Raw genomic sequence first — 26331 nt, forward strand, 5'->3', positions numbered from 1 at the left:
TTAAAACAGTACCAAAACAAAAAAAAAAAAAAAAAAAAAAAAACCAAACCAACTCCATAAAAAAGAGAACACTTTCAGAATCAGGATATCAACTCAAAGAGACTGAGAGACCCAAAAATCTCCTGGGAGCTGCCAGGATTTGGGATTCCTGGGACCTGGCTGTCAGATACCTGGTGTTATGCAAAACTTTATATATCCAAGCACAACTGGCACCCTCAGCTGTAGCTCTGAGAGCTCAGGAAATTCAGGCAAGGCAATGAAAATGAAGAGGTAGTTGTGACAAGCTGTGAAAGACTGAGAAGTGCCTTACTCTGTACCACAGCTTGAACAAAAATGAAAGCCCTGGATGTCAGGCCACTCCCTTCGGCAGTCCATGCCCCCAGCCCCGCAGCAATCCACGTTCGGTCCCTCTGGGCTGGCACTCTCCCAGATGCCTCCCTCCCTGTGCTCCACCTTCCCATGTTCCTGTCTCCTTGAAAGGGAATGTAGCTCTGGGCAGAAGCAGAATTAGGCCCATCTACACTGAGACTCCCAGAAGGAATTAATCCACTAAACACAGCCAAAGCTGAGGCAGCAGTTCTCCATACAGGAGCTTCATTTTATTCCTCCTGGAAGAGGCACAGATTGTGGACTGAATGAGGCAGTAACCCTATGAACAAATGACTGTACTGCTGTGTAATGAAGATTGTTTGCGCGGAAGAGGCTGAATTGGGATTATGCAGGTCAATTAATAGGTATTATACGGGTCAATTTTTAAGCATGTGGCTTTGTGGTCTTAACAGCATACTTTTGATGTAGCTCCTGTGTCTAAACTGAATTATTTAAAGAACAATGCAATTTTGTGGCAACAAAAAAAGCCTCTGCACCTTTGTTTATAAGCAAATCCTTGCTTATATCCAGTACCAAGATATTTTAATTAAAATATATTACAAACAAACTGAGTGAAAGAAGCAGCAACTACACAGGAAGGTAAAACACTGAAAGGAAGACATGCAGGCTGCTTAACAAATTGAACAAGATGTGAAGGAGAGAAAATAAAGAGATGACTCAGAGGGACAGCCCTTGCTGTAACCTAATCATGAACTGGAAGAGAAGAAAAATCATCTGAACACTGTGTATAAAAGTAAGGAGGGAGAAAATGACAGTTGCAGAATGGAGAGAGGCAGAGGCATGGAGGAAAGCCAAGTATTTAACATTTCAGGATAGAAAAGATTACTGTGGCAACAAATTACTTGAATTCCCCTAAAGGGAATCATGTTCACTTTTAAAGGAAACATGCATAATAAAGCAATACTCATTTACAACTACACTTAAAAGAGAAAAATGAGCATTAAAAAAAGAGCACATGGTTTCACTAAATTTATTGGCGAAATTCTGATGCCTTTAATTCTAGCCATATATGGAGCAGTCATGGCTGATTTTTGTCTAGATTATTAAAGCTTTGCATTAGACACCTTGTCTTATGCATGCTTTGGAAAGCTCTGTGCAATTCTCTCTATGTGATTGATAATAAAAATAACAAGTAAAATAATTGAAATATAAGCAATATTTTGCTTTTCTAATGTCTCTACCTGATTGTTCACCAGAGGATATTTCTTCCCTCCTCTTCTTTTTTGGTTTATTATTGTGGGAATTTTAATTTTTGGGGTTTTTTATTGGTCAACTTAATCAGTCTATTATATTGTTACAGCATTTGTCATTTGCCAAAAGGCTATGGAACAGTGGGGTTTTTTTTTAAGAATGCATTGTTCTATTACCTAAATCAATTTCCTCTGATACTGTTTGTCTCCATTTGTGGGTATGGCTCCAGCAAGGACAGTAATTAGCTCCCAGGACAACGCTCCTGGGCCCCGCCATGGGAATTTTACTCAGGAGGATGTCAGATTGCTGACCACAGCCTCCCACAACCCCTTCACCCCTGAGAGTTTCCTTCAGAAAAATATTATTAATGATTCTGCATATGGAGATAGACCTGATCAGTGACAACACTTTCGTATCTCTTCAGATTTCATCGCCCTAAAAAGGAGAATATGTTCAGATGAAAAAAATTAAAACTATTCAGTCACAAAGTATTCATACTATTGTTTCTTGTACTAAAATAAATATTCATTATCTTCCTTGGTTCTGACCTAAAAATGATTGATCCTACAAGTTGTTGATAAAGCCTCTTACTTGGGATATTAACTTTGGTGTATTAAAAGGGGGGAGTTGAGAAGAACCTTTTCTATAAACCCACCTGCTGCTGCTGAAGAGGGCACTCTTGGCTTTCTTTTACAATTCCCCTAATTATTTTCCTCAGTCTTACCCTCTGCCTGGCCCCACTGCAAAGCATTAGCAGGCCCATTTGTAAAGTAGTAGTAACACAAAGTGAAACAATGCCATAACTGTCATCCAAATTGTTCTGTACAGGGTACTGGAAGTGTTCAGTAATAAATGATATAAAAAGGTCTTTTATTGACAAGCTGCCATGTGCTGTTTGCATTAGAGAATATGAGAAGATGATGGCTGCTGCCCCTAGGTCCCAGTGGCATTCAACTCAGTGAGATAGCAGAAAATGCTTCAGTTTGCTTAAAGCATTGATAACACCTCTAAATAATTAACTGAGGACTTCCTGTCTTCAATTACTTAATGCTTTTTTTAACATCTTGAGAGGATTATAAGCAATTTATGGATTTCACATGATGAGCACATTCACCACTATTCCCACAAAGCATTTGTGGGATCATGTTTCCAAAGCTTTGATGTAATTAAAAATAAGCAGCAAGACAATGGTGCTGTGGCAAGGTGCTCGCCTTCACGTCTGCCATTTGTGAGACCCGAGATTCAAGGTCTCCACAAATACTAATGCTACAGCTTCATTAATGTTCAACTGTTGCTCAGGGAAAAGCAGGCAGTTTTGGAGAGGAAAAAAAAAAAGAAAAAGAAAAAATAAGGATAATGGGAAAATCAAAACATACATCCACAGGGAATAAGACAAACAGTTCAAACATTTGAGATTATGTATGAAGTGAATTTGATTCTTTTATTGTATTCTTTTAATTTAGAGAGCAATAATTACCCACATTGCTAAATCACTCTCATGAATTCCACATTATTACCCAAGGAAGCTCCTGCAGAAAACAGCAAAAGATTTGATTATGACTGTCAGGAGGAATGATCACTTATTTCATTCCTGGCTTAATATGGCCGCACTGAACAGTGGCTTAACAAAACAAGAACACAAAAGAAAAAAAAAAAGATCTTTGTTTCTCAGGAATTAATTTCATTTCCTCTCACTTCCAACGGCTAAGTATTGTTGGCATTAAAATGGAGATATAACTGCCTTGGAGGAGCATGAGAAATATTTTTCAATGGGCTTGATATATCACTCCTTGTTGGAATGTTCCTTCTTTGCAGTGTAAACTTACAACAGCAATCCTAAAATATGTACCACCAACTCTGGCTAATATCTCATGTCCAGAAGTACTGAATATGGAGATAGGAGTAATACACCGTTGATGAATTTCACACCTGAGCATGGTATTGTCAGAGAGAAACAGCAATCTTGCTCTTCTGTGGGTGACTAGAGCAGAGACAAACTCTTTTAAAGCACTAAGGGATCCACCCTGACTCAGGATTCATGCTTTGAGGGTATTTGAGTGCCATCTATGCTCTAGAGGATTTATGTGCCCTAAGTCAAATTCTGCTCTTTGGCTGGCTGTCATATGGTGTGTACAACATAGGAATCTTGAAATTTCCTACTTGTGAGGTAAAAAACCTAGGGAAAAATTAATGCATTTGTGAGATATAAAAATTTAATGAGCAACCTGAGGTCAAAGAATGAAAATAAAAATATCCCATGATGCTTATGTCCCTGCTCTGTGTTCAACAGAAGCATTTCTAAGAGGAATTTTGGCTCAGTATTCAAAAATAACTAAAAATTGAATACGTGAAAATAATACATTTGAGGTCTGAGCCAAACTTTCCCCCAGAATCCCTGGAATAATGCATCTTTCATCAATTATTTAGAAAATGGCTATAAGCAATACATAATATTATAAACAGAATTTGGGATCTTTCCTGTTCTGTCTTCCTTTCCTTTTTATTATCTCAGACATAAAGTACTGGATCCTTCTTGATCCTGCACTGCTACACATTCACAACTGCATTGCTGCACATCAGTGATGTTAAAAGAGCGAGTTGAATCTGTATGAAGGGATGGCTGGCCTACACAGAATAGCTAAGTCCTTGAGCACACTACAAAGTATGCATCTTCAGTCGAGCTGGATAGATTTATTTTAAAATTTTGAAATTAAGTCTATTAGTATTTTAACAAATAGCAGCTAGAAATGAAAGAGATTGGAAAAAAAAATTAAGATATGTAAAGTCATGATGAAGCATTCCAAACAGTGCACAGTGCTGGGGATTTCAAAGTTACTGACAAGTGGCATTTTTAATATATTAATTCTGTCTTATATCTTAAGGACAGGACATTAGCCTGTCAAAGAGCTTTGCCTCCTTACCTGACACTGTGTGCTGCATTCTGCCTGCAGCATCAATGTATATAAGTCCTCTCCCCACTTGACTGATCTGGTACTCTCTGATGATCCCATTTGGTTTCTTGGGTGCACCCCATCTTAAATGTAATGCTGTGGAGTTCAGAGCACTGACTTCTGGTGGCTGAACACTTTCAGGGACTCCTTGGACAGTGACTGCAACTACCTGAAGACATATGAATTAAACAGCAATTTAATGTAATAGTACACTAGATACCATGATCAATGAGAATGTCACTTTTGTTTTAAAATGTTGTTTGGGCTGGCATATCATTACCAAGGGGCTGGAGAAGTAGTTACTATTTTCCTCCTTTTTCACAATGAAATCTGACCTTGAATACATTACATAAGTCTGTGTCTCCAATTTATCACAACAGGTTCACCACGTTTTAGCTGCAGTGTATGGCACAGGGTGAAACAACAAAAACTGTATTGCTTGAAAACTCTTGATAACTCTCTTCCATATGGTTTGTCAGTGTCTCTGCATTTTAACTGCCTGATTTCATATATTTTAAGCACCAGTAAACATGGCGCTAAGCCTCCATATATCCCATGCAATCTGAACTCTATTGCAGTTATCTGCAACTCCATACTTCTGTAAGGAATCTAAAGATTTTGAAAGATAGGATAAGTTTGCACTTGTTAAGTTCTTTTACAAAAAAAAAAAAAAAAAAAAAGGAAAAAGGTAATTTTCTATTGACACATCTCCACCAGATGCACCATCAGCTACAGAGGAGGCATTTCCAAATTACATTGGTTTAATAAGTGAGTCAGACCATTTTCTCTTTGAGAATCACTTTTCTTTTTCTGCTATTACCACCATAAAGTATTTATATTATGCTGTAAATATAAAATGTGCCCTCTATAATATATTGTCTTAGTGCATTTGGTGGAATCAGTCCCCACTTGCAGACTTCAGTGTTTGCAACAGTAAACTCCTTAATTACAAGCAAGTGAAATAAGCAGGATTTATTATCAGGTCAGTGGTTGCAGCAACTGTGCCTACATAGTTTCCAGACCACAGCTCTGTGTGCAGGGAGAGGACTATCCACCCGTCTTCATCCCTCTACATCAGTGTTTTTTATCTTAGACTTCTGGCTAAGATTTGCATGTCTTAGAAAAACATTTAAACACCCACAAATAAAAAAAGAATCAATACCACAGATATAATAATTACAAAACATAATCATTACTCCCCACCTCTGCCCCACAGACCTTACCTTTGTAGTCCTAGAAATTAATTTTCAAAGAGGCAAGAATAATATTGTGAAAAAGAGGTCACTTAAGAAATAGTTTTTGCAAATTATGAATAAGGCAGGTACTTTGCAGAATAAAAACCAGAGCTGGTTAAATAGTAATGTTGGTGAAAGGCATCCATGATTCAAAGTGATACAAATGGAAATGAAACTGTGAGAAAGGGAGGTAAGAGATTCTGTTTGCTTAAAGCTGAAGCTGGGGCAGGTTGCACACAAAGGGACAGTAAAGTCTGAAGCAGGTGCAGATATAGAAAGCCAGCAAAGAATAATAGAGTGAAAGGAGGCTGTTCCAGTGGAGTGGAAGAGTACCAAGTTTGTTGAACAAATTGCTAGAATATAACTAAAGCAGATGATCTAAGAAATAGCAAGGAAGAAGAGGCTACAGATCTCCTAGTGAGAAGCAAAAATTTAATTTCCAGGTTTAGAGAAGGCGTATTTTAATATTCTTTATTCTGCCATGTACAGCTTTCTCTTTAACAAACATCAGTTCCTTTACACAGCTGAACAGTGCAATTTCAGCTTTGCCAAGACTGAGATACTGCTTTCTTCTTCCATTTGCTTGTATCACCCTGAGGTTCCAAATATTCACCTGTCAGTAGCTGAATCCAAATCAGATTATTGATTTTTTTTTCACTTATTCAATAATCAGCATGTCTTCAAATTACCCCTTTCCGAAAGCATTTCAATGTTGCCACACTGACTGATAAAATCCTGGCACCAGTTCCCACAAAGCCCAGTTCACTAACCTTGCTGCTGTCTGTGCAACCAGCAACAGTGCAGGCTCGCAGCTGGTAGGAATACTCTTGGTATGGCTGGACACCACTGCTGTCTGTGAAGCTCGTTTCTGTTCCTCTAAAATGCTCAATTCCATTTCGGAGGATGACGTAGTGAATAATAGGACCTGTTGCAGAAAGAAATTTTTCCCTTTTGTTAGCTGAGAGATCCTGTGTCACAGGACAATAACCTACTCTGTATACAGAAAACATTCAACGAAATATTTACATGGCCAGAGTAACAGATAATAATTCTGATTAAACACTGAATGTCAATTACCAGCTACTTTTCTCACCATCTGCATCAGCATCTGAGTAGATCCCAGTTTTTAGTGAGAGCTTTACCAAGTTTCCTCACAGTTTGAAAACAATAAGCAAGATTTCCTGAAATAAATATAAGTACCACCTGCCTTAGCCCTGAATCCCCAAGTATTTTTAGGATGATTATAATTTTCTGATCATATCTGCACATGTATTATTACAACTGTTCTCAAAAGAGGCTTTTTGGCACTTTGTAAAGACATAATAAAATTGTCTTATGTGAAGAAGACTCTCCTCTTACTTGCAATAAAAATTATAGCAACCTAGAACAAAACCTTCCTGCAGAGCTTAGGAATATGTGTACTTCAGTGACAGGGGTTAATGATGTTTTCTGATTTTGGAACACTGCTACTGGAATGATAGAAAAAAACACTTAAAAATGTATCAATACCATTTGGTTGAAGTGGTTCCTCCCAGTCCAGAAGAATCATGTCTTCTCGATTATCTACTTTGGCCCATTTTGGTGGACTTACACCCTGTGGTGCATCTTGCTTAGTGACAGCTCTGCTAATTTCACTGAAACCTCTTCCATAACTATTCCAAGCAGACACCCTGTACTCATATGTGACAAAAGGTTCGAGGTTCACGTCTAGAAAAAGAAAATTACATCTGGATCATCTCAGTCTTATCAAAATACAAAATAACATTATTTTCCCCCCTGGGTTTACAGATAGAAATGGTTGTTATTCTTTAGGCAGGACCATAACTTTTCTCAACTTTTTTGAAAGCAGGTTGACATGTTAGGTACTCATTGAATTTCACTCATTGCATATCCCTGAAGTCTCTGCCCCGATTCATAGATTACTTCTTAAAATAATTCTGCTTCACTACAATTCATAGAATCATAGAATGGCCTGGTTGGAAGCAACATTAAAGACCTAGTTCCAACCCCTCTGCCATGGGCAGAGACATCTCCCACTAGATCAGGTTGCTCAAAGCCCATCCAGCCTGGCCTTGAGCAATTCCAGAGATGGGGCAACCACAACTTCTCTGGGCAACCTGTTCCAGTACCTCACCACCTTCACAGTAAAGAATTTCTTCCTAACATATCATCTAAACCTTTAGTTCAAAGTCATTCCCCTTGTTCTAGCACTACCTGCTCTTGTAAAAAGTCCCTTCTCCAACTCTGTTGCAGACCCTCCCTTAGGTACTGGAAGGTGCTCTAAGGTCCCCTGGAAACCTTCTCTTCTCCAGGCTGAACAACCCCAGCTGTCTCAGCCCGTCTGCACAGCAGAGGTGCTCCAGCCCTCTGAGCATCTTCATGGCCTCCTCTGGATTCACTCTAGAAGATCCATGTCCTTCTTCACATTGTCTCACATTTAATTGGGGTGTCTGAGAGCATTCAGGCCATCTTTTTCTCCAGAACAAATTATCCATACTAACAAATCACCAGCCTGGTCTGCCCCTTTTCCTTACCTGTAAATGAATACTGTGTTGGACCTCCTGTGTAGACAGTCTCCTCTTCTGCTGGACACACAGCTGCTTCTACTTCTGTTTCCGTAGCACTCAGTGAACCTTTTATCCACGCACAGATATTCTCCTTAGGATCAAAGTCACACTTTCCACAATGTGCTGTTTTCTCCATAGATAAAGGGCAAAGGACATTAGCCTTGCATTCTTCTTTTACCTAAGGAATACACAGGCAAATGTAAATATATTTTCCCTTCTCTGTAAATGTTTCCATTAGTATTTCTCTGCGTTTATACAACACAAAAACCATGCCACCACCTTGAGTACACTGATATTTCTAGCATATAGGAGACCCTTTCAGCCTTTGGCCTGTCCACTGTCTTTGATCATTGATGTTTATATAATCCTTTCTAAAAGAAACAGATTTTTTTTAGGGTTCTTGGATGAAAGCATCACAAATTTTAATTACTGGAAGCACAAATTGATGGATTTGTTCAAAACAGAAGAGTCTAGAATCAATGACAACAGGATTTTATCCAAGAATGTGAACATTCTGTTCTTGCAAAGGCCAATATCCTGTGGCAAATCAGTAGCAAATTCCCAGCCCCTCACACAGCTTGCCACGTACACAAGAGGGCTCTGTGCAAGTCCTTGGTAGCTTTTATGGCTGAGAACTCTGTCCATGGGCTATATAAATCATGTCTTCTGCCACACCACTACTAAACAGAAGCTTAGCTGCAATAAGAGGACTTCTGCAAACATAAAGATGTAAGATTTAACCCATAAAGTACAATTCAAAGAAATATACACTGAACATCCACAACTTTCCATTAAAATTCATGAAATAATATTTTTGCCAAACCATAAGCTAGAGAGCAATAATTCTCATAAAATATAGGTTGCTGCAGAAAGAAATGTACTGCCAAATTTGCAACAAATATTTTTGCCCATTAGGTCATAAACTTCAAAAGGAAAACCAAACAGATTATATCTAATGCTTCCTTAATTCACCTATTGAAATTAGCTTCTTAGCTGATTAGAAACCAGATAATTTAGCTTCCCAAATTTGGCACTTCCACAAAAAATTATGTTGTGATAGATATCCATATGGTATGCAGGATATAGATGGATTGCATTCCCATGTAAAGTAGCTGCAGAATGTGTCAGCCTATCAGCCCTTTTGCTGTTAGTAAATCTATACATCTCAGAGAGCCAGCACTGCTATCTCTTTTCTACTGTGGGTAAGTGAAATACAAAGCACTTCCTTTGTTTATACTTTATACCTAAGGCAGGGATCTGGTGTGTTATCTATCAGAATTCATTAACCTGTTCTCAGCCATTTTTTCCCTTGCATGAGCTACTAATACAACACATTGAGGAACTGCAGCTGACTCATCACAACGTCTGGATTTTCTCTAGGAGAAAATTATTCAGTCTGAAAATAAAATTACATGAAAACCTGTACATGAAAAGGCAAAGATGTAAGAAATATTTCTGTATTAACTTAGCAGAACAACAAGGATATAGGAACACCTGCATATGGCAGGATGGGGTCTATTTTACTTTTCTTATATGTTTGGTAAATTCCACAATATCTTTCTGATTTCCATATTTTAGAATTCACAATATCCAATGTCCTTATGTTCTTTTTTCTCCCTCAATTTCTCTCTCTCTCTTATCATAAATATAAATGCAATTTTATAAAATAATATACATATATATATAATATATATATATATATAGTAACAATTGATAATATTTTTACAACTTATGTATAACACCAAGATGCTAATTCTTGAAGGTTTCTGTTGAATTCAACTTGGCAAGGCAAAATTGTCTCATGCTGATGCCTACATTCACAGGGCACTCTTGGAAAAGATCAAATTAGCCTTCATGGTGTTTAGTTTACTCTGACATTAAAATAGAATGAGAATAAACTATACAATTCATTAGGCACAAAAGGACCTATTCTAGTACTGATGAAATTTATGCCAAAATGGCCACTGGTTTTCTGTAGGATCAAGATTAAGTCCATCAAGAAAATGTCAATTGCTTTATTTTTATTTTGGGGGGTTTTTTTTGTGGTTTTTTTTTTTTTTTTTTAAAGAGGGTTGGGAAAGCATGTCCTACTGCGGGCCCAAAATGAAATGTTATAGCATTTTTATACTTCAGAACTGGCCATCCAATTTTAATTTCCACTTAATGAACATCATCAGAAACAGTGGTCACAGAATGGAAACTGGCTATACATATCAGTCTTGTTAGTGTGCCAGCTTTTAGCCACTGTACTAATCTGAAGTGCTGGGCAACACTTCACAGAGGCAGCTAATCATTATTAATTCCTTTAGAATTCATTGCAATAACATCAATCATGGCAAACTCATTCGGTATTAATATGGATGTAATGTGAAAATGAATAATGCACACAAGAGTTTTTATATTCCTATTTTAGAAAAATAGTTATGAACAGTGTATTTCTCTTTCCATCATCAAATCAGAGACACTGAGAGCTTTTCTATCAATTACCTTCATCATCATTCCAGCTGAAATCTTGTCAGAGCAAACATATTTCAAAGGATTATATCCAACTCCATTACAGCATTCTTCGCTCTTTGGAATAAGTTCAGTCTCACAGCATTTTACTGGCACTTGGTCATTCTTTCTAACATGTGCTAGGGACTCACCACTGGAACCTGAGCAGCATATGGTATCTGACTTATTCACGTACTCTTGCCCACAACAGAACATCCCTGAAATGAACAAACAAACAAAAAAAACCTGGAATATGAAATTTAAGTAAACAAATAGATAAGAAAGGAGAAAGCTCACAATGCAATATATCTTGGCATAAACCCATCAGCAGCTGGAATTATGCAGATTTAGCTAAAGTGAGATTAAATTCAAACGTGAGGTGACTGAATTAAGCATCCTGACTTCCAGACCTACTGTAAACAATCAAGAATTAAAGAAACAAACAGGGTCCCCTATAGTCAATGTTCGCCACTCCTGAACTTTTTAAAGAACTTTGCTATGGAATACCACACCAAAGTACTGGCCACAGCAGGCTGGAGATGAATTTTTGATTAAAATTTCCTGTAGAACGTAAAAATTGAGAAAGCTTTCCATGTACTTTCTACTCAGGTCTCCTTCACACCCCCATCACATGGGCAATCTTCCAACAGTGCATCTTAGCATTCCAGAATTTATCATATATTTAATATTTTAAAGTAGGAGGTCATATTAGGTACCTAGAACAGAATGGGTCACTTGGAAAATACCCAGTGAAGCTTCAGCCGTCTAATACAGAGAATTATCATTCAAGAAGTTGATATCTATATGTAATTTGCATTTCTACACTGCAATTGATAAGCTGCCAAAATTAATTCCATTGTCTTTTTTCTGGTTTTAATAATTTCATTTTTAAAAGAAAAGCTCATCATAACCACTGCAATTTTCCACATATTCACATGAAATACCAGTGTTGAACCCAACACCACCTAAAGAAAGGGCTAAGTTTTAACTCAGAACCAAACACTACAAACTCTTTTATAACTGGCAATGAAATAAATGTTATTACTAATTGTACTAGGAAGATATCACACAAAAACCAGGGCTGTGATATACTGTTACATCTACAAAGTAGTTTGTGTTTGATGTCATTTCTGTCCTATGTTGGCATTTAAAACACATGCAAGAGTGGCCACTTTTTTCACTGCTATTTATTGCAGAAAATCTCTCTTAGAAGTCATACATAATGAAAATTAATCTTTAAATGCGTGATCCTACTAAAGCATTCAGAACATTTCATTCCAATCACTGGAATGGCTAAAAATGGTGATGTTACTTACATACTTCACCTTTTTTCAGGGCTGGTTCTATTAAAAGCAATCAAACTGTTATCACTAGCTCTTCGAGAGGTAAAATATTTCCTCTTGTTCACACCCTTTTTTCAAATTGTCCTAGGATTCTACCAATTTTAAAGAGAGAATTAATGCAGAAAATGACTCAATTCAATACTAATAAGCAACTCAGACAGCCCCAAGGGACTTCTGACAGGCAAACTAAAATTTTGATAATGAACTGTTTTTTTCTATTGAAACAAACAAATCTGTATTCTTTCACTGTGAACCTCATCTTTGTTTAACAGAATTAAATTTTTCAGCCAAGATTTCATTCACATAACAAGAAGTGACTCCCTTTCTAGTTTCTTTGGTAAACCATTACTTCTTTAATTATTATCAACCTTGTTCCAGTGTGATAAATTGCTAATTACTTAATACCCTAATCAGCGTTCATTCTTTGCACAGATAAACTGTGACAGCGCCATTAATTTAAATAGTAATTTCACTTAATGGCCAGAACGGCACACCAGATTTTTATGCAGCATTTTCTGAAGACTGCATCCATCACTGCAATATTCTGACATAAAGATGTCTGACGTGCACTAACTCACTTAGGGAGAGCAGATGTTGCAGAGCAGAGTTTGGTAGTAATTCCCAGAGTGCATCACTTCAGCATGAATGAGCTGCAAAGGCAGAGGTAGACAATCTTCTGAAACTGCATTGCATAGCCTCTGACCTTTCCTTAATTTATCACATGTAGCACTTGACTCCTGAACCTTGACACCTCAAATGTACAATTTTAAATATGCTCCAAGAAAAACAAAATAGAACAATGTAATATTGATGGATTGATTTGCCTTCCAAAAATTGCTTTATTAAATTGATTAAGGCTCCAGAAATTCCTATAAACCCTTGCTGAATTCAGCAAAACATCAAAATGTAAACTATTTGTTTGTAACTCAGTTGGAATGCATGTGTCATATTTTATATAGTTATGTTTCATGGGCACGCAATGCATTATAGCAAAAAGAAAATCCATGGGCTGGAAAAGACACTTCCTGCTAACACTGATTCTGTCAACAATTATTTCATGTTCATCCTCAGCAACTGAAAAAATTTATAAACCTAGCTGAGTGATGAATTACTAATTTAGTAAATCTGCAAAACCAATGCTTTCAAAAGGGAAAAAATGAGTTTTAAAAGGCTTAGACTTTGGAGCCAGAACAGAGGATCAACAAAATACAGAGCCAGTATACATTGCAAACTACTCCAAAAATCCTTGGCTTACATGCGGGTATTGCAACTGTTACAGATCAGGAACCACAACAGTACAAAGCATCCTCTTTCATGAGTCTGGGATGTCAGTATAGTGGCATTAAAAGGAAAAAAAAAAAAAAAAAAAAAAAGAGAGAGAAAGAAACTCCAAGAGTGGTTTTAGCTGCCATTATCCTTTCTAGCCAGAAACAGAGACCTTTGGATAATCACACTGCAGCAGTGGGGCTCAGGATGTGCCTGTTCACCAGTGCCAGCCTTTGCCAGTAGATGTCTCTATGGTCACCCCACTAAATAAGACCAAGGAGGGGCAAAAAAGGAAACCTAAGAAAAGAGAAGCTAATAAATAAAGAGAAGAAAAGTAATGTAGGATGGATGGAAATCTCTTTTTGCAAGGCAAACTCTCTGAAAAAGGTATGTAATGGCAAAAGAAAACGTTCTGTGGTTCAAGCTCTTAAACCAACATTCAGTGCAAACCTGGATCTGGATTCAGCAAAAAGACATTGATTTTGAACTGGTCATGCAACAAAGTGAGATTGTATACCAGGCTTGAACTTTTAGTGATCAAGTTTTTGGGGTTTTTTTTTTGTTTTTTTTTTTTTTTTTTTTTTTTTTTTTTTTTTTTTTTTTTTTTTTTTTTTTTTTTTTTTTTTTTTTTTTTTTTTTTTTTTTTTTGTTTGTTTTTTTTTTTTTTGTTTGTTTTTTGTTTTGTTTTGTTTTGTTTTGGGTTTTTTTTTTGTTTGTTTGTTTTTTTTAAGGACTTAAAGCACTCAAACAAAAGCTTTAAATTGTCACTAGATTTTTAGCTATGGCATTCATTGCCAAGCACAAAACAGTGCTTCAGAAGCAATTCAGCTTTTGCATAAAACCACCCCCCCTTACCTCTTCTCCTTCCAGACAATGAGATCAGCTTTCCAATTACCATATTCTTGCAAAATTCTACTTATCCATTTGCCAATAAGTAAATTATGTTGTTGTGTAAGAGTATTTTTTCCATTAGAATAATTACAATAATTAGGACAGGAAGCAGGTAGATTTTTGTGCCTGGCTTGTGCATTTTCATGATGTATTTAGCAAGGCTGAATTACTCCAAGAAATTAAGCAAAAACCAATTGAGCATGATCTATCTGATATGATAAGAAACCACAGTCTATTCTATGCTTAATGCAAAAGAATACCATCTCTTTTCAACTGTGGTGCTAATTCATCTTTCAAATCTGTATTTGTGTTCAGCTGTGTGCTGGCTCACAGCGTAAAGTCCTCACAGAAAACCCGTGAGCAATGAAAAAAGCCACTGTTTTCTTTTTCAATGGCCAAAAAAATGTCATCCCAACCCATTCTTGGGAAAAACAGTGTAAATTATTGAGCACTATAAGCTAAACACATTTTTAAAAGAGAGATATAAAGGTTTTTAAAATATATATATTTAAGGGGAAAAAAAAAAAACCTGTTAAGAATACATATATACTGAAATGAAGAACATAACTTTCATCCCAAGATACCTGTATTACACTCCTACACAACTCATCTGCCCAGAGAGAGCAGTAAAAACATAAACGCTACCCCAGCAGTTCTGTTCCAACAGCATCTGTTAATTCACTCCATTTATAAAATACATATTGACAAAGACAACTGAACTGGGACCAGAGAGATTTGATTTGGTGTGAGAAAGTCAATTCAATGTGATTTTGTTAAAGGGCTCCTGCAGGCAAATAAAAGAGTTTAAGTAATAAAGTACATAAAGAGATGTTTTATGAGCCAGCCCCGTCTTGTGGCAGCCGCACAATGTGCGGCTATGCAAGAGGGCCTTGCTCAAAGCTGGTATTGAGAGCATGGATGCTGTAGATCAAGCACAATTAGGGATCACAATGAGAGGGAGCTAAAATCATGCAAGCAATGCTGCTCACAGCTCACACCACGAGTCACCAGTGGAAGAGAAGGATAGCATGGAAACCACAGAAATCATGGCAATACTCATCTGATTAGATCATCCTGACAGTCAGCACCCAACGAGGGTGCTCCTAATAACAGAACCAATGAGGGATCCAGGGAATACAAAAAATTAGCTGAAGACAGAGCTTATTTTTTGAGAAAGGAGGAGTTCAGCCTTCATATCTGAATTCTTAGTTATATATTAAGGTTCTTAGTTGTATAACTAGGAGGCTCAAACTGGCACACACCATCACTCAGCTTTGTACACCAAACATAGCTGGGTACTAAACCTTCATTATTTCTGTATTTTGAAATCAGGCTCCCTTTTCACACCACAACAGTTTCTGAAGTCTTTTTGTCAGGCTGAGAAAGCCTAAGGCTGATGGGATATAATTTGTCTAATAACTGTGGAAAGAAAAGACACATGAAAACATCTGAATAGGTGTTCTAATAATACCTCCAACATCTGTCCTCAGGTAGTTGCAAAGTGTTGTCTAAGGAAGGAGGGTTCAGATTGTACCTCTGAATGATGGAGTAATTTCCTATAATTTTCAAGAAATTCACAGGATACACCAGATGAGCCAGTGAGCAGTGCTGGGGATTGATTTTTGATAATTTAAACTAGAGCAGGTTTAGCCCCATGTCAGGGATGAACACAAGAGAGTGATATAGACCACCAAGCAGACACCATTGCAATCTTCAGTTTCCAGGTGACTAACCCCACATTTCCAGAGCAAATGGAATATCCCTGCACTGGGATGTATGGTGGCACAAGGTGGTCAATCTAACCCCACGGATGGCACCAGTCCTGTTTCCTGACTTGCACAAGGAAAGATCATTCACTCCTTTTGAATCGTCTGGTTTCTTCAGTCCCCGCAGCTCTTGCACAAAGGCAAGGCAGGTTACTGCAAGCTCAGCATTTTGCAGTATAGCAAAATAGGCGACTAAAGAGCAACAACATTTTAACAAATTGGCACACACACTTCAAACCTGAGTGTGTCACTTTTGAATGGCTCATGTCACAAAAGATTTAGAAAGATTAAGACCTTTTTTCTTGAGGACTTCTCACTTACCTGCGAGAGGTCTGTACGCAGTCCCCTCTTTTTCATCACCACAACAGACCGAGTCCATGCTTATGACCCTTCCGCCACAGCACTGCTGATTGAAACTGTCATGCAGGGATCCACCACAGCAGATTTGATTGCCCGATGTGGAGTAAGGCATTCCCTGGCAGCAGGAATCACCAATTCCAACTGAAACTCTGTTTTCCTCTTCATTAGGGCAGCATACTTCTCCTGTCAATATAAGAATACAATTAAAGATTTTATCAATTTATAGCCCTTGAAATCCTGAGAGGCTTTCATTAGACAGCAACAAATCTGGATTCACACAGCTTCATGTACAGAACTTTCCATGTGAAAGCACAGAATCACTTGCTGTTTTAGAATTCTATGAAAGTATTGTATTAATTTCTAATAACAATTAAAGAAATGTGCATTCATTAATTCAGGTCAAGACTCTGTAAGATATCAAAAGACAAGCATGACAGAGACAAAGCTGAGAAGAGCAATGAAAATAATGCCTGTGCATATGACAATTATACAACTAAAAACTGTTTGCAATTGCAGATACACAGTAAAGAGAAGACATTGTTGCTGTGTTTAACAGAACCATCAGGCTACTTATTCTTCACAAAAAAATTTGTCTCCTTCAAAATCATTCCAAACTCATCTTGATGAATCAATTCACAATGCTTAAAGCATTTTTCATGTTTGAGTGTCGCCCAGGACTTCATCTCACAGAGAATTTAAGGATTAAACTCACTTTAAAAATTAAATACCATCATCACAATTGGAGGGCTTGGCTGCTACTTAAGCAAAATCATCAGCTGTTGCAGGAAAAGACTGTAGGATAAGACTGCCAATGAGACTGACACTGTAATGGTGGGGTGGGGTGGACTGGAATAAGCTGTGGGCTATGAACAAAGCACACACTGTTATAAAGGATACAAAAATGTTGATAAATGGTAATAATTTTCATTCCCTAGTGTCTGCTAGTAAATCCAATTGAGCTGATCCAATGTTCTAATATTTTTATATTATTTTTCTGTGTTGCAGTGTTTTCTGTGGCTCAAATGTCATTTGGAAGGAGGAGTGGTTCTGTTTTGCTATTGAAGATGGATAGTAGAGTTGAATAAAGTATTTTGATTCCTGCATGTTAATCAAGGAAATGTTTTTGATTTTTAAAACTCATCCTTCTCATTTAAAGCAATATCTCAAGTAATTTTCTTATGAAAGGCTGGGAATTGAAGACAGAGAGCTCCAAACTCAATGCAGCCTTTTTCAGAAATAAACATGTGCTGAGATTGTAACAGATGAGGGAGAACAGTGTTTTCCTTTCTCCCCCCATTCCTTGCCAAAGAGGTGCCTGGGTGGTAGTAGCATTATTTGTTCTGCCTCCCATCTTAGTTCTGGGATGGTTGTTTGCACTTCTCTGAGCACTAGTGTTTCAGAAACTGAGATTCTGCCTTTTTAATTCGTAATCTTCATGCCTCCAGCCCAGTATGCTTCAGCACATCCCAAGTTACTGAGCTGGCCAAACAACATCTGGGAAATATGTATGCTTAGAGAGTTTCCTGTATAAATAGCTTTATCAAATAAAGACAATAATAACAAAAAAAAAAAAAAGATGAGAACAAAATTTTAGGGTATAAGAGATACAATTCATCTAGGCACTTCATCATATTTTCCTTCATTCCTCGGAAGCCAATTTAGTTGCTACACAGAGAAAGTATTAAAACACAGACTGTAGCTTACAACTATTGGAAATAAAACTATTTTTTTAAAGAACTATTAGACATAAGACACAAAGGATCAGTAACCTTCTCATTAACCTCTCAAAATGGGTTCCATTCCAAGCTAGGCTTGAAAACGTTCTCCCTCTGAAAACTACTACGCAGTCTTACCAGTTAATTGTTATCCTTATCAAAGAATGACCCACATTAACATTTAGCTTGAGGTTATTAGCATATTTATAAAAATAAAAAAGAAAAAAGTGACCAACAGTGTTGATGTTGCTGCCCTTTAGAGTATTAAAAAATAATGCAGCAAGTATACTTCGAAAAAAATTATTTAAAATCATGTTCAAACATTCACTGTTTCAGGCTTGCGGACTGCTGACTGAACAAGAACTACTTTCAGACATAAGACATTTTGTTCCACTGTGCTTTTCTTTCTTGACATAAACAACATTAAACTAGTTATCGTAGACCACTGGATGGGGACAGAGGTCACAGTGTAATCTCTCCATTTCAGTACACTGAGATTAATGAGGTCAGCAAAATACACTTCTCTGGTTTTTCCATGTGATAGCACTTTTCTGATGACATCATGGAAGGCATTCTAATATTGTAATATATTAATTACTTTTCAAAAGATCAGAACTTGGGATGTGCTGAACATGTTGGCAAAATGTCAAACACTTCTGAGCCTACGGAATATGTGCCAGCTCGTGAGTAATGGAAGCATTTTAGCTCCTGACCTGACAATTGCCTACAAAGAGTTATTCACTCTGAACACTGGCCCCATGAAAGGGATCTCTCCTCCCCGCTTTCCTTCCTTTCCTGTCAACAATGACCCACCAACAAACTGGAAAACCAAAGTCTGGACAGAAACACAGAAGAACAGTTTTGGCAAACTTCCCAAACCTCTCTGAGTATAAGAAAAGTATAAATTGCCATCAAAGTTAATGGACATGGGAAGTATACTTTTATCTGTAACATTAGTAGAAACAAAGAGGAGACAATGTAGAAACAAGTAGAAGTGATGTCATCCAGAATATCAACACCAAAGGCTAACAATTGTTCCACAACAGGAATGGCTATGGAAAATCATGTGGGGTCAAGTCACGCAGAGAACTAAATTTCACCACTAAATTGCCTGATGGTGCTCCTATTAAGGAGAACTGCCCTCCCCATTATGCAGCATTTACTGCAATTAAGTATAGTTTGGCATAAATTATTTCTTCGGGAAATGACCCAATCATCAGGTTTCATCAATTAAGCCTTGTCTAAAGAGAGTGTACCATGTTTAGAAGGCTAAGTGAGTGCAATTTTCTTTGCACTGAGCACAAGTCTCAAAGACATCTATATACCCTGATAAATCTCACATTTATTGCTTTCATTCTCCTTGGTTTAACAAATACATCCACTTTGCTGTTTTGTTTCATTCAAGCAGTGGAAAGGAGTTGCCTCTTACCTGCTAAAACTCTGGTGTAATAACTACCACAGCACTGATGTTTTGGTTGCACAGCATGTATCTGCCCACCACAGCAAACCCCTGGTGAATTAAGAATAAATGGAATGTACTTGTCCTCACAGCACTGGAAGCCAGGTTTATTCTCGTGCAGAATCCCATTACAACATACCTAGAAGTCGCAAAAAAAAAAAAAAAAAAAAAAAAAAAAAAAGAAGAGCAGTAAGAAGGCAGTATCTGTTAAACAGAATATAATGTGTTGTCTGGCAAAAAAACATATATGAAAGCATGTATCCTACTGCAGACACTAATAGGAATGCAGTCAAATAAAATGTAACTTGGCTAAAATTCTGTGCCCTCCAGCATTATCAGACTTCAATAAACTACTGTGTATCTGACACAATGCTGCTATTCTGTGGTCTTCAACCATACTGCACCTTAATAAAATAGTCCATTAATATGAATCATCTCCATATGCCTTCCAGGCTGTTTGAGTCTCTCAGTGTGGAGTAGATTGCAATGTGGATTTAGTCGATTTAGTCTACCACCACCCGACCCTTTTTTTCTTCCCAATTCGTGGGGTTTTTTGGTTTTTTTTTTCATTTATGATGAAACCCTTACAACTGAAAAACAGTATTTCCCACTATGAGCTTTTGTGTTTTCTTTAAAAATAAGTGGAATATGTTCTTATAGCACATGACCACTTAATAATGACCATAGTTCTTCAGACAATGTGATCTCAAGAGAATAGTATTTATATAAAGATTTTTTTCAGAATAAAATTTATATGGAAATGAATTTTGAAAAGGCCTTTTAACTGTGGACGTCTTTCTAGGTGCTGTCGAGAAAATAATATGCTTGAACAATCAAATATTTATTTGTACACTTACTCCTGTGTCAGTGGAGTGGCACACAAATCATACAGCACAGTCAGTAGAATAACCATAAAAATGGTAAACTTGGAACCTACAGCCAGTGCAACTTATATCAGCTTCTTCCAGCTAGACATGAAATGGAGTTGGCAAGAGAGCAGAGATATTAGAGCAGAGTTCCTCCTTTGTTTTCTTTTCAAAAGAAAACAAAGGAGGGACTCTTCCACTACTGACTTTTACCATGTCCTAAATCAGGTTAGCTTAGTAACAAAGGAATAAAGTGTTCCTCTGAAGGATCTTTTGTTTACCTAGATACTTTAACTATTACTTGAGAAAAAAAAAATTTAAAATGTAAATTAATAGGCTCAGGGCATCTCTTTTATTATAATTATAATGTTAATAAAAATATACACAAACAAAAATACTGGTTTTCTGATGTTGTAAACTCGACTTCAGAAGGATGATGCTTTGTTTTGTTCACTTTTGAATGGCCATTATTCCATGACTCTTGGGATTATTAGGTTAGGTTCTGAAGTTACAATTTACAATACATAAACAATAGGTAACACACAACTAACATCAGGTAGGACAGAGGAGGTTCCTGTTTCCTCATTATATTTTTAGGTTTTATGACTTCATCTGTTTTGAATTGTAACACTGTTTTCTGCTTTTCCAATGCACTTTCTCCTTCAGCATCTATTTTAGACTACCAATGTAGCTGAATTTCATAATTTTCAGGAATTTTGGATCTCTGTAGGCACTATTATATTATTTTGCTGTCCACTTTGTCACTGGTAATATAACCCAATCTATGAATTTCATTAACCTCCTGTTCTTTCTTCCAGATCATTAGCTAAGATGTCAAATAAAACTCTGCTTTAGGACTCTTCTCTGCTTCCTAGCTTTTGGATATTTTGCAATGACTGGCATGCTCTCCAGGCTGAGTTTTTCTTAATTTACAATTGACTCCAAAGAAATCTAAAAGTTTACCTGGTCTCTCTGTATTTCCAAGTGGCTTAAAAACATTCTTAAAAACACAAACTCAAGTCCTATTGGGCCACATTGCTCAGAATAGGTCACCTTTAGCAAATATTCTTGACATTTGTAAAAATGCCCTCTGTCTTGTCCATTTTACTGCAACCTGAGCTTGAGACAGCAGCCAGAAATTCTGTACCTGCCTGCATGAAAGGAGGCCAAACACATGTTCCTTGGGCATTCTTGGTCCCAATTTGTGCCCCTTGGGATTGTCTGGTGTCTCCCTCTGTGATCTGTCCAGCCCTCTTTTCATGGATTTCATTTGTCATTCCATTTTTCATTCTTTTTACTGATGGCCACCACTCAAATTTCACCTGAACACAGTCTTTCCACCTTTCAGATAAAGAAAGGTGCACATCTTTGGCTTTATCCAGGCTCAAATGCTTGAGCAGCCAAGCATTTACTTTCCATTAGATGCTTCCAGTTTTAAGAAATGCCTCTTGCCTTTTGAAAAGCCCTCTGTAGAAAGGGCTGCTCTGCATATTTCACACCAACACTATGTGGGCCATTTTAGTACTAACTCTACAGAATTAGTTTGAAACACTGTTTGTAGGATTGTATTATTATTATTATTATTATTATTATTATTATTATTGGCATCTCTCCTTTTCCTCCTCAATTCCTGTGCAAAATCCCCAGCTGTACATCCAGATGTGTTACAGAAGTTTCAGCAGCTACTTTCTCTTGTTAAAAATACATAAGATCCTTAGTATTCCTCAACAACCCAGGGACAGTTTCCAAAGAGGGGCCCAGTCAGTTCTAGAACACATTCAGACTCTCATCTGGCATTACCAACTGATACAGTTGGTGCTATTATTATGTAGTTTCATAACATCCTATGCAGTCAGCTGTAAATTTTTAAAGAACACTTTTTTGGCAGTCCTCTACAGATAGTTTCTATTTGCATCGACAGGCAGCCCAAGGATTCTGCATTATCAACCCATAAAATAACCCAAAACCATTAAAATAATGGTAAAATTATGTCACAGAAAAAGAAGAAAAGTAAATGGATTGAAAGTTACAGTGCAAAAGGTTATTATGAGCTCATCCTCTTACATCTAAATGTGACAGCTGCAGCTGGGTGGTGTTGTCCTGTACATGGAAGCAGAAGCCCTGGAGTGAACAAATACAGTGCTACCAGCATTTTAGGCATGTTGGAGATCTCACCCTTGTAAAGAGAGTTGAATGCTCAACATACCCTTGGTAACCAGAAGATCTTTACTATCTATGGAGATGATACAAGATGTTCATCCTTAGCCGTCACGGGAGCCCTTAAAAATATCAGTAACTTCACAAAGTAAGTCACAAATCAATCCCGTCATTCTCTTCCCACCCAAGCACACAGAGGGACTGTGATGCAGGAGCACAGGGACTGGGAAGGGTTGGGCACAAAGGAAGGCTTATTATGATGCCTGAGAAAGGCCCAGTCAGCCATGACACTAGCACAGAGTACTAGATATTAAATCTGGCAGGCAGGATTACACAATATTGCAACAATTTTTAAAAATACTCCAAACTTATCTAAGCAACTCTCTTTTAATTACAATTGTGTCATCCCTGATCCCTCTGCTTGTTGAAGACTTTGCTGAAGGATATTATCTGGCCTTATGGACACATGCCAGTTGAGCTAAGACTGATTTACTCAAATAAACAGATGTGCTAGGCAGCCATGTTTATCCTTCTTGTCAAACGCTTGCTGCCAGGGCCACTTTGTGAAATAGCAATTCACAAAATACTCTCAGGAATTCCTATTAGCTACAGGAGTTCATTAAAAATTTCTGCCTGTGAAGCAAACACCAGAATAATGATTGACCCATCATGTTCTCATGTGAGAGGGAATGTTTTAAATTAGCAAGGCTCATTCTTTTTTTTTTTTAACTTATCTCTGAATCTATACAGACACCCTTTTCAGCTAAGTATGCTCACTCACACATTTCTTTTCTCAAACTGTTGTTCTCTTTTGGTAATTGATATAGACTTAGATTTAAAATCCATGAGCAAGAAATTATTGTTATTCTCTTACAAATCACTATATATTATCTTCCTAAAATGAGTTTCATTTCCTGTCTTCCAGGTGTTTTACAACAAAAGGTGTAATATTTTTAAAGGTTTTCTATGCCTGAAAGAACTTGAAGAGAATTTGCACAATATTGTTAACATTAATGGTAAATTTTGCATAAATATTGATGGGATACCCTTCACCAGTGTCAAGATGTGTTATGCTTCACTGCTGACAGCTTTTGAAGCTGGCTATCAAGCCACTGTTTTACTCCTCCTGTCCTTAAAAAGGAGTCCCGCTGCTGTTTTCAATAAATGGCACATTAATTACAATAGTAAAGGTGTAAACCTGTACTTCCTACTAATGTCAGTTTTGTTTGATTAGTTCATTAACTGCAGATTTATACAGATTGTTGCAATTCAAATAAAAAGTGCTAAAGTTGTACTAACACCTTTAGTCAGGATCCTTTAAACCACTGATATTCAGACTCATGATGCAAAGTAAGCAGAAATCATTAGCCCTTATGCCACTCCTTTAATTACGTTTTTACTGTACCTGTCTCCTTATTTTCAGACTTCACCTCAGGATGTCAATAAAAACAGATGCACAGTTTGGTAACAGCATGGTTAATACAGGAATGCCTTTCCTATTGATACTGAGATTTATGCTACCTGATGGGTGAAACTCAGGCAACACTCCCTTGTTAATTGAAGTACCTCTGCAAACCTCATGGTCATGAGACTTCACATACAGGTAGAGTTATGGATCACATCTTACTGAAAACATCTAGGGAAAGGCTGACAATTTTGGCACCTTGGGAATACTCAAGCAGCACAGTTTGTCAGTGTAAAAGGTCCACAGGACATAAGGGACCTCCTGGCAGCAGACAAAATTCAACATCAGAGTGTGTTCTCAGTTCTTCTGCAAAAATACATGCACAAAAGTATCTCTAAATTCTTTCTGTGCTCAAGGAATAAATCCATGCAAGTCTGATTGAACACCAGGGTAAGCATACTAGGAACAACAATGTGTTAGCTTTAGTTAAAATAACAAAGAATCCTAACATTGATTGAAGTAGAAAACTGGATAACAACTAGAAAGAAGAAGTAGGGATCTGATGCAAAGATTATTTAGGATGGAACGAGTGTTTGGTCTTCACTGGGCTTAATATCAGTGCACGTGCCCATGAATGTGCATGTACACATGTCCCTTGTAGTGAAAAGGTCACTTGCCCTTTCAGAGATACCCCAGCTGGCTCAGAGTGAGTTGGTGTATTTGCAGAGCACAGTCCAAGCAGAGGCTCTAACCTGGATCCCAAGTGCAGAACAGACACAGCAGTGCGGCCTGGCAGCCGGGCTGCTTCCCACTGCCTTTCTCACAGAGCTGCACCACTTGGCTGGACCCAGCTCAGCCAGTGCTGGATGAACAGTCCCCACATCCCACTCTGCTGCACACTGACAATACACCCTGGTATTTCTTTTACTGGAGTGGATTAAATTTTGGCGATCTCTTATGTAGCTGAATCATAACAAATCCCTCTTTTTCTGCTGTGCCTTACAATAGCAAACTGATAATTCCAAATTTAATCCATAAATCCATAAGGAAAGATTAATAAATAACCATAGACATATCTTGAAATAATTTTACATAAAAGGCCTGGTTTTCCATCACTTTACACTAATTATTTCAAGAAAATTGTAAGACAGAAATTAGATCCAGATTTTGTCTTGTAAACAAGATGCAATAAGTGACTCAAGCAAAAGTGAGAACTCCACAACCTATTTGTCTATTTATATACAACTGCCTGCTTTTTCTGACCAGTCTATTATCAAAAAACTTGTTTGTTATTCTGGATCTGAATATTGCTAAAGTTGCTCAGCATTTAATTCTCAGTATCATCTCTTCACATTTGGCAGTACAATATATGATGAATAGTTGAGGTTGGATGGGACTTTAAGCAACCTGGTCTAGTGGAAGGTGTGCCTGCCCATGGCAGGGGGGTGGAACGAGATGGTCTTTAAAATCCCTTCCAACCCAAACCATTCTGTGGTTCTGTGAAGTGCAGCTGGCACTGGGATAAGAGGCTTTTGGAACAAGTGCACACTGGTCAGTGTTGCCTTTTGCTTCTGTCCAGCAGACTGTCAAATCCAAGGACCACAAACACCAGCAAAAAGCCTAACAGTGAGTTCTATAAAAATATGAGAGAGGGCTGCCACTGTCTTATGTTGTCCCTATCACAGACTTGAGTTTAAAAAACACAAAAAGCACTAAGAGCTCTGTAGATGTCTCTTACAGACATTTTGGATGGCTAGTGTAGATACATGTAGAAAACCAGACAAAGCACTGGGAGGGGAATTTTAATCAACTCACCTACAAAAATTACCCCCATGTCATTTTATGTATGAGTGCTTCAGTTTCCTGTGGACTTTCCAGTCATTTATTATATATCCATTGCTTAACAACTAGCACCCACTCCTATCCACAGTCTTGGAGAGTATAGGGAGACCATTAGAACAATGCAGTGCAAAATTAATTAGAAAAAATTAGAAAGCCAGGAAGCTATAAAAATGAATGAACATTCTCCAAGCTCAAAGTTATTACAAATGTATGAAGACTGAAAAAATAAAAATGAAGAGGAAAACTTCTAAAATTAATTTAATGCAAATTTAACTCATGCATATGCCAAGATGTAGTAAAAGTCTACCATGACAGAAACATGAAATAAATAATTTTACCTTTTAGAAAAAAAGGGCTGCCATAATTCTCTTGCAAGATTTCAGAAACACTTATATTTAATATAGTAGTGCTTTCAAGGGAATTCAATAGCTAAA

At 37.4% G+C, this 26331-nt stretch overlaps 1 protein-coding gene across 1 annotated transcript in view; it reads right to left on the minus strand.

Annotated features, from left to right (window-relative positions):
- USH2A (usherin) overlaps nucleotides 1-26331 on the minus strand; it is a 372299-nt gene that overhangs the window by 72571 nt on the left and 273397 nt on the right. Inside the window, exons 48-54 of the mRNA XM_041426677.1 lie at nucleotides 19598-19766; nucleotides 16415-16636; nucleotides 10822-11045; nucleotides 8302-8512; nucleotides 7277-7474; nucleotides 6538-6692; nucleotides 4503-4701 (exon numbers count right to left, since the gene is read on the minus strand). Coding sequence (XP_041282611.1) covers nucleotides 4503-4701; nucleotides 6538-6692; nucleotides 7277-7474; nucleotides 8302-8512; nucleotides 10822-11045; nucleotides 16415-16636; nucleotides 19598-19766 — 1378 coding nt within the window. The remainder of the gene's footprint in view (nucleotides 1-4502; nucleotides 4702-6537; nucleotides 6693-7276; nucleotides 7475-8301; nucleotides 8513-10821; nucleotides 11046-16414; nucleotides 16637-19597; nucleotides 19767-26331) is intronic.

Source organism: Onychostruthus taczanowskii, unplaced genomic scaffold (assembly GCF_017590055.1).
Source record: "Onychostruthus taczanowskii isolate IOZ18803 unplaced genomic scaffold, ASM1759005v1 scaffold93, whole genome shotgun sequence".
In the NCBI taxonomy this organism is placed as follows: Eukaryota; Metazoa; Chordata; class Aves; order Passeriformes; family Passeridae; genus Onychostruthus; species Onychostruthus taczanowskii.